Source organism: Terrapene carolina, unplaced genomic scaffold (genome assembly GCF_002925995.2).
Source record: "Terrapene carolina triunguis isolate 2854851 unplaced genomic scaffold, T_m_triunguis-2.0 Scaffold262, whole genome shotgun sequence".
In the NCBI taxonomy this organism is placed as follows: Eukaryota; Metazoa; Chordata; order Testudines; family Emydidae; genus Terrapene; species Terrapene triunguis.
Window position 1 is genome coordinate 1,821,749 of NW_020664613.1, and position 13,160 is coordinate 1,834,908.

At 46.6% G+C, this 13,160-nt stretch overlaps 1 protein-coding gene across 2 annotated transcripts; it reads right to left on the reverse strand.

Moving 5' to 3' along the window:
• Positions 1 to 7,590: 7,590 nt before the first annotated feature.
• Positions 7,591 to 12,075, reverse strand: HLX (H2.0 like homeobox). Of its 2 annotated transcripts, XM_024219274.1 has the most exons (4): positions 11,281 to 12,075; positions 10,534 to 10,713; positions 9,845 to 10,029; positions 7,591 to 8,483 (listed from the first exon to the last, which is right to left on the reverse strand). In XM_024219274.1, exons 1-4 carry the CDS (start codon positions 11,831 to 11,833, stop codon positions 8,136 to 8,138), a joined length of 1,266 nt encoding a protein of 421 aa, XP_024075042.1. In that variant the 5' UTR covers positions 11,834 to 12,075; the 3' UTR covers positions 7,591 to 8,135. The 2 variants fall into 2 exon arrangements, with proteins under 2 accessions (XP_024075042.1, XP_024075044.1); XM_024219276.3 differs by lacking the exon at positions 10,534 to 10,713 and having other exon boundaries at positions 11,281 to 11,941.
• Positions 12,076 to 13,160: the final 1,085 nt, after the last annotated feature.

Consider the following 13,160-nt stretch of genomic DNA (forward strand, 5'->3'; position numbering starts at 1 on the left):
AGGGCAGCGAAGGGTCTAATCGCTTTCTAGCGTTTATAAAAAGAGCGCATCGTCTCTGGCCCCAAACGCTGCGTGAACTAAGCGCTCTGCGCAACTGTACACCCAACGCTGTTAGTCTGGCCCTTGAAAAAGCACCGGGAAGCTCTGTGCCTTGGTGTAATGTAATTGTAGGTGGGCAAACGATCTCCGTGTTTAGAGAAAATAAATCCTGTCGATACAAATATTACGACGTGTTTCCAATGGAAAACTGGCATATCCGGTTTCAAATACAAGTGAATTTTCTATGCTCTGCAATAGAAACGGATCCTTCGTCGTATCTCAGAAAAAAATGGCATTCGTTAGATAGATAGAGAATGTTCCTGCAATCGAGAATGGAGCACTGCAGAAACTTCCCTAGCTAGTGAGATTCTTGCAAAGTTACCCAGATGAAAACGATTTAAATCGACCGGCAATAACTCTTTATCCTTTAAAACTACCACGCCACACAATTCCCATTTCCTTCCATCTATTTCATGGCGGTTTCAAAATGCTCAGGCGACACGCGGGGGTTGTTATATTGAGATTTTCCAACCCCGGTTTCATGGCCCTCGGGGGATAGTCCTGTAACCAGATCGAGCTTTGAAACCTTTTCCTCCCCCTGGGCCACCACGTTTTGTTTTTTCCCAAGGTGAATTCCCCAAGGAAGTCAAACGGGCAGCTCCACACGCGGCCCACCCAGTGCACACATTAACACCGCCTCTAAGCATTTAAAACCCGCTCTTTAAAGAGATCCGTGTCACCTGCTCCATCCGTTGATTTGGCTAGACGGGGGCTTTGCACGAACTGGAGGCTTTACATTACAATCCATTGTGTTCGTTTCAATTAAAAGTGAGCTGGCAGCGTGCGGAGACCAGATCAGGCGTGACCCAAAGCCTGGGCCAGCTGTGGAGAAATGGGCAAGGATGGGAAAGTGGCAGTCACACACATAGGGAGGCAGAGGGCACCTAATTAGAGCACGCTCACATTGACAAAGGCCAGCTTGAGGGTCTTGGCACCAGCAGCCATTGGCCTCCAAGCTATCAAGCTGTCTTTAAGACCACTCACTGCACGCCCCTGTATGTGTGTACCCGTGGAATCGCTCAGTGCTTCGGGGTGCAAGTCCCATCAACGAATGGCACCAGCGGGAAAAGTCTCCCTCCACAGATCCTGCAGAATGATTTGGCAACTCTCCTAAAACACCAATTAGCCCAGGCTAAACCCATTAAGGCAGCGGCGGCTCTCTGGTTTCAGCCAGGTGGTGCAGCTCAGAGCGCTTGGATCTGCAACAGGAACCCTTTCCCTCCAGCCAGGACCTCACAGCAAACTTTTACATCCATAATACGCTTAATGGAGCTCATTAGGCTGGGAGTCCCAGGCTTTAGGGGCAAGGAAACTTCCTATCCCGTGTGTGTGTGTGTGTGTGTGTCCCACTCCACCACAGTGCTCGGGATTGTTTAGAGAGAAGGGCACTTTCCATGTTTGTTGATAGCCAGGCGGGGGAAGGGAGGGACCCATCACTCAAACGGGGGAGATGTCCTGTCAATCCAGGATGGCTTCCAGTGACGCTTTGTTTGGAAGACCTTCCCGGGAGTTGCTCGAGGCGAGTTGGAGTGTATGTGCTCTCAGGTATCCCCCTTCTCTCGCAACCCCAAAGAGCAGGAGGAGCTGCTATTTAGCGATATCAGCTGGGAAGTTCTCCAACTCTCCACGGTGCTTGGGCTATCTAATTGGTTTTCACTTTAATTACACCAGCAGATTCATTTACCGGCCAATGATTCCTTAAGACAAATGAGATCATAACAAACCCCTTCGGCTATTTAAAGCAATTAGTGAGTGAAGCATGGACTGGTAATCACTCTCCTTTAACAAAACAGTGTGTTTGTGATTACATTGATCTAAATTGCTATTGCCTGTTGAATTTACCTTCACACAACCATCGGGCATTCATCTCTTCCAAAGGTTGCTACAGAATGTCTCCCCAACCTCGTGTTCAACAAGAATGTATTTCAAACACTCTTTGAGGGCTTTTATTCCTATGAATCTGCCCCTTTCTTCTCCTTCCCCCCCCCCCCCCCGGCTTTTGACGCCTTATTTTTAGAGGTAAATATTTAGCAGGTTTCACAATCGAGAGAGCTGCTGTTACAACCTGATATAAAAGCATCAAAATGTGATCCCCGAGGACGGGAGATGGAAGAAAATATTTCATTCTTCCAACAAAAAAAATAAGTCAAAGTAAGGCTAGACTTGCCGAGGTGAACAAGGACATTTTGCTCTTGGAGGTGAAGTATGAAAGGAGACTTCAGATTTCTTTTTTAGGAGTCTGTCCAGGTCCACAGTCGAGAATACACATAGCAAACGTTGTGCCTGAATTATAGCTGAGGGTTTGCTTTATTTGAGTTCAGTGGTGTTTATTTAAGAAAGTGAATAAAGGTTTTGTGTAAACAGCCATTATTTCTGATGAGCGCTCCACAGCAATAAGGAGGGGGTGTGTTTTTTGTTTTTGGATTATTTTTTAAGCAGAGATTGTGGCAAAAGTTGACATTTCGGAGATTGCAATTTGTCTTATGGACGCCAGCCAGTCCCGAAGCATAAACTATAAGGAAGATTGTGTGGGCGGGCGTGTGAAATAGGGATTCCGAACCAAGTCAAGTTTGAAAACAATTCTGTAAACTTAAGCCTGATCTCAAAATACGTGTTTGTTCAGAAACATAGGCTTATTCCACTGAACTAACTAGGGATGTGAACTCCACGTTTGTTCAGGTTTCTATGCACTTTCGCGTTTTTCCTAATTTTTAACATAGACAGCTTTTTGATAAACGCAGAGGGAAGAAACAGAATTAGATCAAGAGCTTGTGTGTGTGTGTGTGTGTATGTCATGCTAATATACTGTACGTAGATTTTGTGGCAATTTCTTTTGCAGTAACGTCTGTTTCATAACATGAATATCTTCTAATCGACACGATTTCAATATATTTCTTGTATAAAATGTGCCTGTTTTGAAAATGTGGATTATGTCAGAGTCTGGTTTGTATTTCAGCGTTTGTTTAGCTATTGGGAGATTACTTGTAAGTAATTGTCCAGGGGGACTAGAATTCTATGGAAAATCTGCATGCAATGTGGTTAAATATCAGACTGTCAGAAACATATGCTTATTTGTAAACTACTCGTGAAAAGTAGCCCTGCTAGGTGCTTGGGTAGAGAGAGAGAGAGAGAGAGAGACCCAACGTGGGTTTTATTATAGGTGATTAGGAAAGTTGCCATGATCAGATGAACTAGTACGAAAAGCCCCCACCGTTTATTATTAATGTTACACACATACACCCACACACACCCACCATGAAAACTGGAGAGGAGGAAGGGAAATATCTTTTCTCTCTCCTCGGTGTAATTGATAACGTTCCCGTGGCTGTTTCTCATGAAATGCTTCATCTACCTCTGTGACAGAGCGTCTCAGACACCCAACTGTACACAATCAATGGAAAATTGCAAGATACTGTGCGATCCATTCCTAATGATAAAAAGAGAAAAGGAGCCTAGAGGTACAGAAGTGCTGATGGCGTTTAAACGCGCAGTTGTGCCATTGAGTAGACCCAGCGGCGCAGTTTTGGAGAGGACAGCCATTTCTAAAGGGAAATATACATTACCGTTTCTCTCTCTAAACTGGGAACTAGCAGAACGACTATTTGCTTCAAAGAAATTCAAATATACTATACAAAAGATCTGCTTGAATAAAATCTTGTCGTGCTGGTACAATGTATTCAACGTGCTTGGAACTGACTGCAAAAGATTTCAAAACCACATGCACTAAATCCTTCGGGGAGAAAAACTAGATCATGTAGCAGAAACTATCTGAGGGACTATGGTCCCTGGTGTTAAAGATATCCGAGGAATTGGCAACTGGGAGAGCTTGATTTTTTCATTTTCAATTAAAAATAAAACAATCAAAATTCTTTACTGTCAGACAGATCATCCTTAAAATATTTTATATACGCATTTACTTCTTATTAGGTTCAATAGTATATACTGGCAGCTCTGGGCAGAATCACAACAGTATCCTGACAAATATAACAATATTTTATGTTTATCTACAAGACTGGAGAAGAGATAAAAACAGTGAAATATATTTCCATAAAGCTCTCTATCTTTTTACATTTTAAGGAAATCGGGTCCGCCCCCACCCCCACCCCCCGTCAGATAGCATTTAAGTGAGAACCCATTATGGGCGGATTTTGTTGTTATTATTTTTTTCTGATGAGGAAGATTATTCTTCTATTCCGCGATTTTAAAACAAAACAAATAACTGAATAAATAAACGAAATGCACAAACCAAGCCTAGCGAGGGGAGCTAAGACTGCAACCTGACTTCTTCCCCTTGCAAAATATTTCCCCAGCAGTAGGCATACAACTGGCCCCTGAAACTTTATCTCCAAGGTGTACAGGAAGTGTACCAATGTTAAACGGTCGGTGGGAATTAATTTCTAATGTTTTCATGGCTCCTTTCTTATGGAGCATCAGGAGTTTTACTCAGGAGTGTTCCTTCTCGGTCTGATCACCTTTCTCGGTCAGCCTGTTTGTTCCTCTTTTAAGATATTATTTTTAAAACGTTGTGACCACACGGTAAGCTACGGCTCTGTGAAAATTTTCTTTTTCTCTCCCAACCTATCCATTTACAAAGCGAGCTCCTGCTCGCTACCACTTCTTATAAACGGATTCTGACTTCTGTAATCTAGTGTTTCAAAAGTCACCCACGCCACCTTTAAGGTGTAATATGTAAAGTCACATTTATAAAAGAATCGGACAACTTTAAAACAAAAGGAGAGGATAATATTTAGATACACACTTTCAAAAATCACTTAGCCTTTCATTTCTCCTCTCTAATTTATTTGGTAATGATCATCCAAATATTTGATAAAATCCACTTTGATGTTTTAACAAACCTGTTCAAGCTTTTTTATAGAATAAACAAAAACAAAGAAATGGTTAATTGTGAGCTGCATTATGTAGGTTTGCTGAGGATAAAAACAGAGATCGTCTAACATTTTGCTGGCTAGCTGTGTATCATTTCTAGTTATAAACTCGTTACTTTAAAATAAACTCAATCTAACATATGCTGCAGGCGCTATATAAATAACCCACGTTATTTCCCGATATTTGAAGCATAATTTTGCTCACAAATAAATGTATTTATATAGGTGAGTGTTTCAAACAGATACACACACCATTTTTCTCCTAAATATATTGTATGAAGTAAAAATTAAGGCTGGGAAGACCTCACCAAAAAACATTTATTAACTACAGATTTTCTGTAGGCCTGACAAATATGAAATTGCAAATGGTACAAAAAATGGTTTGAACCAAAAAGAAAAAATGACCTGAGCTCACTTGGACTTGCATGAAAATAAAATAGTTCGTTAAATTCCGTATATAGCAAAGTTAAAGAAGTATTTGTTAGTCTCTAAGGTGCCACAAGTACTCCTGTTCTTTTTTTTAGAAGTATCCATGTTGCTTTAAAAGCTTTTTTCCACCTACCTACCTAATGATTTGAGTAAGGGTAGAACAGATGGGGCCTGGTTACTGGAGGAAAGGGCAAGACTCCCATTGACTTTAATGGGGAGTAAGTTCGGGTCCTAGCATTTCCCAGCTATATTTCCTTGCTGTGTGGTGAGCATGCAAACAGGCAGTAAGCATTCGATTTCTCCTGGACCCTGAATAAAAATCCTTTGAAGAGAATGGCGAAGCGTCAGGAGGAATAAAGGAAACGGGTTTGAAAATCTGAGATTTGGGACTGTTTCGGAGATGGAGATTCTCGTTCCCTTCTTAACCGCTAAGGAGTAAGTTTCTGGTTTGCTAGAATTCATTTTCCACCCCGCCACTCTGTGAACACCACCTGGCCTGTAACAGTCGCTATGCCTAGAAGGGATGAGAAAGCTGCTATCACTTTATTATCTGGCTGGATTTATGTCTTGCTATTTTTGTGTGAAATTATTGGCACTTTCCAATCTGTTATATCTCTTCAGTTCGTTTTGCTCTGCTGGGCCAAGACAACGAAAATCTCGCTCTGTTTTGCTTAAGATTTTCGCCTTGAGAAGGGACAAAGTGTTTGACCCCCTTAACTCCATCTCAGAGCCATCTCCAGATCACCAGCGGGCACTGATCGCTTTTCAGCTCTTCATCTTAAATAGGTGTCACATTTGCAGAGCCTGGCGCCTTGCGGTTGGATTCAGCCTCTCGCACTGGCTGGAAGGCCAATGACTTCAGTAGCCTACTTCCTGGGGGTGAGATCAGAACTAGGCCCTATCCTCCAGTATCTACTGCACCCGGGCACTCTGACAGTAGAGGTCATTGCTAAGATTAGACTGCGCATGGGAGCCTAGTGCCATCTCACTGGGAAATGAGTATGGTCCCTCCCTAGTCCTGATTTCTGCTTGATTTGCCATTTGGGTAAGGGGGGGGGGATTTCAGGGTACCTCAATGAACAGCCAGCCTCAGTGTTCCCTCGCAGTGATGAGGCTTTGGGAAAGGGGAGATTTTTGGCCCCCATTCCCCTTTTCAAAGAGAGAGATGATGCGGTAGATTAACCGCGAGGGCTGACTGGAGCCAGCTGATCTCACCCTGGAACCTGCCTGGAAATGGACAGAGTAGCGCGATCCATGCACCTCATGTAATAGAAAGGAGAGCCCCATTACAGCCCCCCCGCCCGACACCACTCACAGTGCTTTCCCCTCAGACTAAGGGCGAGATTGTAGCACGCACCCATTCCAGACATCCCCCGACCCCATCCACACCCAGGGTCGTCCGAGTGCGCAGGCCAGAGACTCGTGCTGATAAGAAACCCAGAGAGGAAAGAGCCTTTTGCCACATTAAGGGGGGCACGATCCAGTTTGCAGTGGAGTGTTGGCCGCTGACTTTAACGAGATCAGCGTAATTTACTCTTTGTCACACACCCTGCTGGCCCTTCATATCTGTAAAAGAGCCATCCCTTAAACAAAACTCCCATGGACTTCAACCGGGACGGAGAGGAGTTCATCCAGGCTCTGAAAAGCGTCAGAGTAGCCTCGGTTGGCTATTCAGACCCATCTGTGAATTGGATACAAAGTATCAATAAAATGCATACATGTACAGTTTAGAAACAAAACAAAACCCAAGCAATCTACATCCCCTTCCTGGGCGCTTTGTAGCAATAGTGTTTCCATATATCCTAACATACATGATTGGAAGGAAATGCAATTTGTTTGCTGGTCCAAGCTCTGATTAAACTATGCACAAACACCTAATATATGCCATGTAATATAGCTTCATCTCGGCAGGGCTTATGGTTCAATCAGACCTTACATTTAAAAAAAATCATTTAAAAAAATCGACGATCCTAATTAGTAAGATTCTCATCTACACAGCTGGAAAATTAATCCGAATCTTTTAATCGGATTCATCTACTTAAATTGTGAACGTGTTTAGTGTCTTTAGTATTATGGAATGATGAATGGACCAAATCGTCATTCAAACTCTCCCTCTTGCAAGTTGAACCAACCCAGCCAGACCTGGTCCTGTAACAAACTAGACAGGGTTACAAACCATAGCAAACATTTTATTTACAGTATTTTTTTGTTCTCAGTGCAGTATTTCTTGGCCGGATTATACAAAGCAACACATGGCAATGGACGAGGAGTGCGTTGGTAACATATTCACATTGTAAATTGTTTGACGGCGAGGTTGAAAGGTGGCAGTGGGGGAAGGGGGGGTACAGAGCAGTCTCCGAGTCCCTCGCTTGGCTTAGACAGGAAAAGCTCCTTCAGCAGAGCTGGTCAGGGCCGCGAGCCGAACCACACGGAAAGTCGCTACAGCTTTCTAAGCGAGGGCTGCTCTGCCGTGGGTTGTCTAGCTCGCCCTAGTATGTACAACACAAGGGGTAGGCGCTTCAGGATCGTCCCACCACACAGCCGGGCAGCTCCCCTCCCTCCGTACCCCGTTGATCTCGGGGTTCTTCTGCAGGGGAGGGCCTGGGGGCTGCCCGGCCTGGGGCTTCTCCGGCAGCTCGGAGTCAATCATATAAATTAGCAATGGTCCTGTACAGCGAGTCTCTGGGCTCCGCAAAGCCGGGGGCTCCTCCTGCTCCCTCTCTATAGGCCGCCCAGCTGCGCAGGCGGCGGCTCGGGGCTCTCGGAGCCGGCTGGCGGGGGCGGTGCTGCAGGCAGGTCCGGGCTGCCTGAGGACTTGATGACACTAGTTTGGTGCAGGGCCGGATCGGCGCCCTCAGTCCGTTCCGTGTCACTGGGGGTCATATCCAGAGACTCCGAGTCGCTGCTCTCGCTCTCCGCTTCCGAGCGGCTGGGGCTCTGCTCCCGCTCCCCCTCGGCAGCGGGCAGCGAGCCGGGCTTCTCGGCAGGTTCTTTCTCCTTCTCCTTCTGGGCCTGGGCTTCCTTGGAGTGTCTCCATTTCATGCGCCTGTTCTGGAACCAGACCTTCACCTAAGAGTCACCAAGACACAACAGAGACCCACCCGAGATCAGTGGGCGGGCTGAGACACCCCAACCTCCGCTGCTCCCACCCCCCCCGGCTCCGCTGTCCTGCGGGGACATTCTCCCAGCGCTCCCCGGGCGCACTCAAGCAAGAGTTTGCTGGGGTCATTTACAAAAAATGGCATTAACTGTTTCTTTTTTCATACTTCTGCATTTCCTCACCAATTTGTTCTGAGCGCTCCAGTTGCTGCACTGACCAGCAGTGGCAAGGAGAGATGTATCTCATTTTACTGCGCGTTATTCTAACGGCCCCTCCCCAAAAGATTAGTTTATCTTTAAATATAATACTATACCTACATCGACACTTTTTCTACTCTATCTGTAGCATGCATGTAGCGTGTATAGATGATATAATATACAATCTATACCGTCCCCCGGGAGGTGGTGTGAATTCACAGATCTAGCCTCATATTAAAAAAATGTGTTGGGAAAGGAAATCTAGACAGCCAGATGTCCAGGGAAAGAAACTATTTTCTATTTGGATTTATAAATTGGGAAAGACTCTTGTGTGAACCCTGCTACCTCCATAAAAGCATTTACAAAATGCTCAGAGTAACTATGCAGAGCTGGGATAAAATGAGGCAGCCAAAATGCCCTCATTCTCCTCCGACCGAAAAATATTTTAGCTTTGTACGATTTTTTTTCTTGTTTGTTTGTGGTGTTTGAATACAAGCGGGGTTTCTTCTTCTTCTTCTTCTTCTTCTTCTTCTTTTTCGTCCAGGAAACCAAATCTTGCTCAACAGACCGCAACGTTATACAATTCTATGTACTGTGGGCCATCAGTAGTGGAATCATTACTTAGTGGCGTTTAATGATTCCGTTTGAAAAGGAGTTTTCACTTCCTCAGAACTAAGGATTTCATAATCCAGGAAGAGAGAATTAAAAAAAAAAAATCTTGTGCTCTCTCGTTTATCTCCTTCGAGAAAAACTGCCTCCTACGGTGAATTGCACTTCGATAAAGTTCGTAATTACCATCTCCCACGGCCTATTTGCTTTCTTGCTCCTACTTTTCTGCATTTGCCAAAACAAACGCACAGGGCATGTTGACATAAATCTCTGGGCTATAGGGATTTTTCTCTGCTAGAAGATGCATACTTGAATACAAACACATGAATTTGCAGATTCACTGTAAAAATAGGTTGAATAGCTGAACAAATTCACCAGCATTCCATATGCTACCAGCCCAGGTTTTAAAATGACCCCATAACGCAGGGAAAGGAGAAGCGGGGCACAGAAATTTATCTACATTTGCCCGATCGGATTTAAGAGATGGGAGGAGAGGAAAACATAACACCCAAACAGGCTCTTACTTGGGCATCAGTCAGTCCCAGCATCGCTGCAAGTTGTTTTCTGTCCGGTTTCGTGACATATTTCTGAATTTCAAATCTTTTCTCTAAACCTTTCCTCTGTAGATTGGAAAACACAGCTCTGGACCAGGAACGTTTTCTTTTGTACGTTTGAGGCAATGTGTCTTTAGTTAAAACTGCATAAGGACCTGTTGATTTGAAAAGAGGGAGAGAGAGACAAACCGTGTTATTTGTATTTTTGTATCAAGAGAAGTTTTAAATGAGTTTCAAATAATAGATGGACTCATGCCTGCCGGGAAGGCCCTATGGAGACCAACTAAATGCCACCTAAATATTACAACTTCACATTTTCTCATTAATTTATTACATCTTTTTTAAAAGTCAGGTATGTTTCTTTCCCCCCAGCTGTTATTTTCACTAACTAGAAGTATGATTTGTGATCAGTTTGTTAGACGCATTGTCCTCCCCACATGCAGCCCACCTCCAAGATTTTCGTTGTAGATGAGATGTCAAGGTGTGATCCTCACTAAAAAAAAGAAACTTCAGGTTTCAAGCATCCGCCAAATCTCTTTTGGGTAGAGCTCCTATGGCTCTATATTGATCCACAGAGGGCCACAATCAGCTGTCTAGATTGTCCAGGCCCTGTTGATAGCTGACGTGCCAGGGATGGATTTAAGAGGGAGGGTTTGTACCTGGAAAAGTGTCTTGAAACTGGTGCTGAACTGAATTCCTTGAGTTTGTGTTTAAGGGACCCAGAATAGTAGAGGCCTCGTTAATGGGATCTAGAGACGCGAAGAACTGGCCGGCTGAAGGCTGCAAGGTGGGGAGATGAACCCCAGTTTGGCGGCTTGTAGTTAATAAGGAGGTCAGATCTGTGAGCACAGGAACAAGGAGAGCTCTGTTATATTGCAGTATAAATCCACACACCTTGAAGCTTCTAATGAATTGATCTGATTCATCTAAAGTGTATGTGTGGGAGTTTGGACGGGGGGGCGGGGGTGCAGTTGCTTTTCTACAGTCAGATACAATGAAGAGCGTGGGCAGTGGGGAAATCACACTTTCGAAGTGACATGGTAGGAACGTACAAGCCAGGGAACTTTATACAATGGTTTCCCTCTGGAGGTGCAGTATTTTCCCCTAGCACCGGAGTTCCTTTAATAGATTTACTCGTTGTCAGCGTGTTTACACACTACGTGAGGAGCCTGATTGCAGGAAAAGCCTTCCAAAATGTGATCTACCCTCTGCGTACAATCTTTAGGGAGCTGAGAGCGATTGTTTCTAAAGCAGTGTAATCTCAATGACAGGCTTTTACAGGACACGGGACTGTAGATTAGTGTTAAAGGAAACTGCAGACAAATAACACTACATTGATAGTAGTGATTTTTTGTAAAGGTTAAGACTGGCTACAAACGGACAGCGAGAAAAGCTCAGATCTCTACCTCTTAGCGTGTTGCTTTCCTTGACTTTGGGGTCAAACTCCGCGGACAAAATGCGATCAATCCCAAATTTCAGATCTTTGCTGGAAGGAGCCGGCGCCGGGCCGTTGTGCGTTGGGTTCCCATGCAGCCGGCCCGGGGTGGGGGTGCCGCCGCCGCTGCTGGCGGCTCCCGGCGATCGGTGCTGGTGGTGGTGGTGGTGCGGGTACGCGGCAGAGAGCGGGGAGAGCCTAGCTGGGAAGCCGGCGGGGGTGTCCGGGGCCACCACCGGGGTGGGTCTGAGCGGGGAGCCGGCGGGGTGGAACGGAGCGTGGGGATGGACCGCTCCCAAGTGAGCGGCCAGGCCGGCGGCAGACGCTCCGGGCAGGCTCTCGGCCGCCGCCACCTCCCCCGCCCCGGCGTGCAGGATGTCTGCGATGCAGAAGGAAGGCTTCTTCACCACGGCGTGATCCAGCGGGAAGCAGCCGCCCGCGCCCGGCCCGGACGCGGAGCAATACGCCGCGGACCACAGGCTGAAGTTCGAGGCGTAGAAAGGGGCCAGGCCGGCCGTGTACATCCTGGGGCCGGGGCGCTGGGCCGGACGAGGCTCCGCCGTCGGCTCTTTCCCCCGGCCGGAGGGAGCGTGCGGGCGGCTGCCCCCGCACTGGGGAGCGGCGGGTCTCCTCCCGTGCAGCCCGGGAGCTCAGCGCAAAGGTGCCGGCCGCCTTCGGTGCATCCGTAGCGAGCGGGAGAGTGGGGCCGCTCCTCTCCCTGCAGCGCGCCCGGCCACTCGGAGGGGGAAAAAACCCACCCCAAACAAACCCCCGGCTCCCCGAATCCAGCCCGCCTCCTCCCGCGGAATGGGCAGGGGCGCCGCTGTCAGCAGCTCGGCCGCCTCCGGCCGCTCATTGGGCAGCCGGCAGCCACTCAGGGCCGAGGGGTGGGGGCAGGCGGCGGCTGGCCACGGCGCGCAGCGCAGCGCTGGCTGCGAGCCCCGGGGGAACGATCGCTGCACTTGTAGGTCGCCCGGCCCCTCAGCCAGGCGCCGGGCCAGGGCTGAACTGAGCTTTCCGCTCTGTCTACCTAGCTCCCCTTCCCCGACCCCCCGCCCTGAACGGGGCACTGGCCACGCCGCGGTATAGACTGCCCGATCTTCCCTGTCTTGGCAGCGGTGGGCGGATAAATATTAATCCATATACAACCCTTATGTATGCCCCTTCCACCCCTGCGGGGTCCTGAATGGGGGAGAAGATGCAGCTACAGTGCAGAGCTGTCTCCTCCCGAAGCTGAGTTGAAAATTCTGCTATAAACAGGGCTGTTTCCCCCCTCCCCCTCCTTAAAATGGGCTAAGGAGCCGAAAACGCTTGCGCGTATATAATGCTGTCCTCTTCTCCCCCCAACCTCCTTAAATTCTGCTGTATTATTCTACACACAGGACTGTCAAGCTGTAACAGATTGGCTTAGCGATATGCTTTAGTGACCAGTTATGATTGCAAAATGTTTCATTCACACACACAGTAAAATCCTTCATAATGAGAGCTAAAACCTGCCTTAAAATCGTTTCAAATTAAAGACGTTTCTTTCCAAACAAGTGAGACTTGGCCGGTCTGTAAGATAATGCAGATTTAATAGTAAGTGCAGTGTAGGTACTTACGTGAACACTGCCCTGTTGGCTCTGGGCTTCATATAAATAATAGCGACAGGTCTCGGAGACAATGGTACTAACTACTTTTTTACTGCATACTTTTGTCAAGAATGTGCTTACACTTTTCTATTTGCTTTGTAAATTCACCGTAAAGACTCGTTGAGTATTTTGTAAACACAGCAAACCAAATAAAACAAATATTTAGGAGAGGGAAAATAAGTAACTACATTTTCTGCAGGGCTTTACTAACAAGGTTTCA

Coding starts and splice junctions, on each gene's coding strand:
- HLX (XM_024219274.1), bottom strand. CDS start 11,833: ATGTACACGGCCGGCCTGGCCCCTTTCTACGCCTCGAACTTCAGCCTG. Junction 10,714..11,280: donor GGAAAGCAACACGCTAAGAG/GTAGAGATCTGA, acceptor CTGTGCTCACAG/ATCTGACCTCCTTATTAACT. Junction 8,484..9,844: donor TGGGACTGACTGATGCCCAA/GTAAGAGCCTGT, acceptor GGTGACTCTTAG/GTGAAGGTCTGGTTCCAGAA.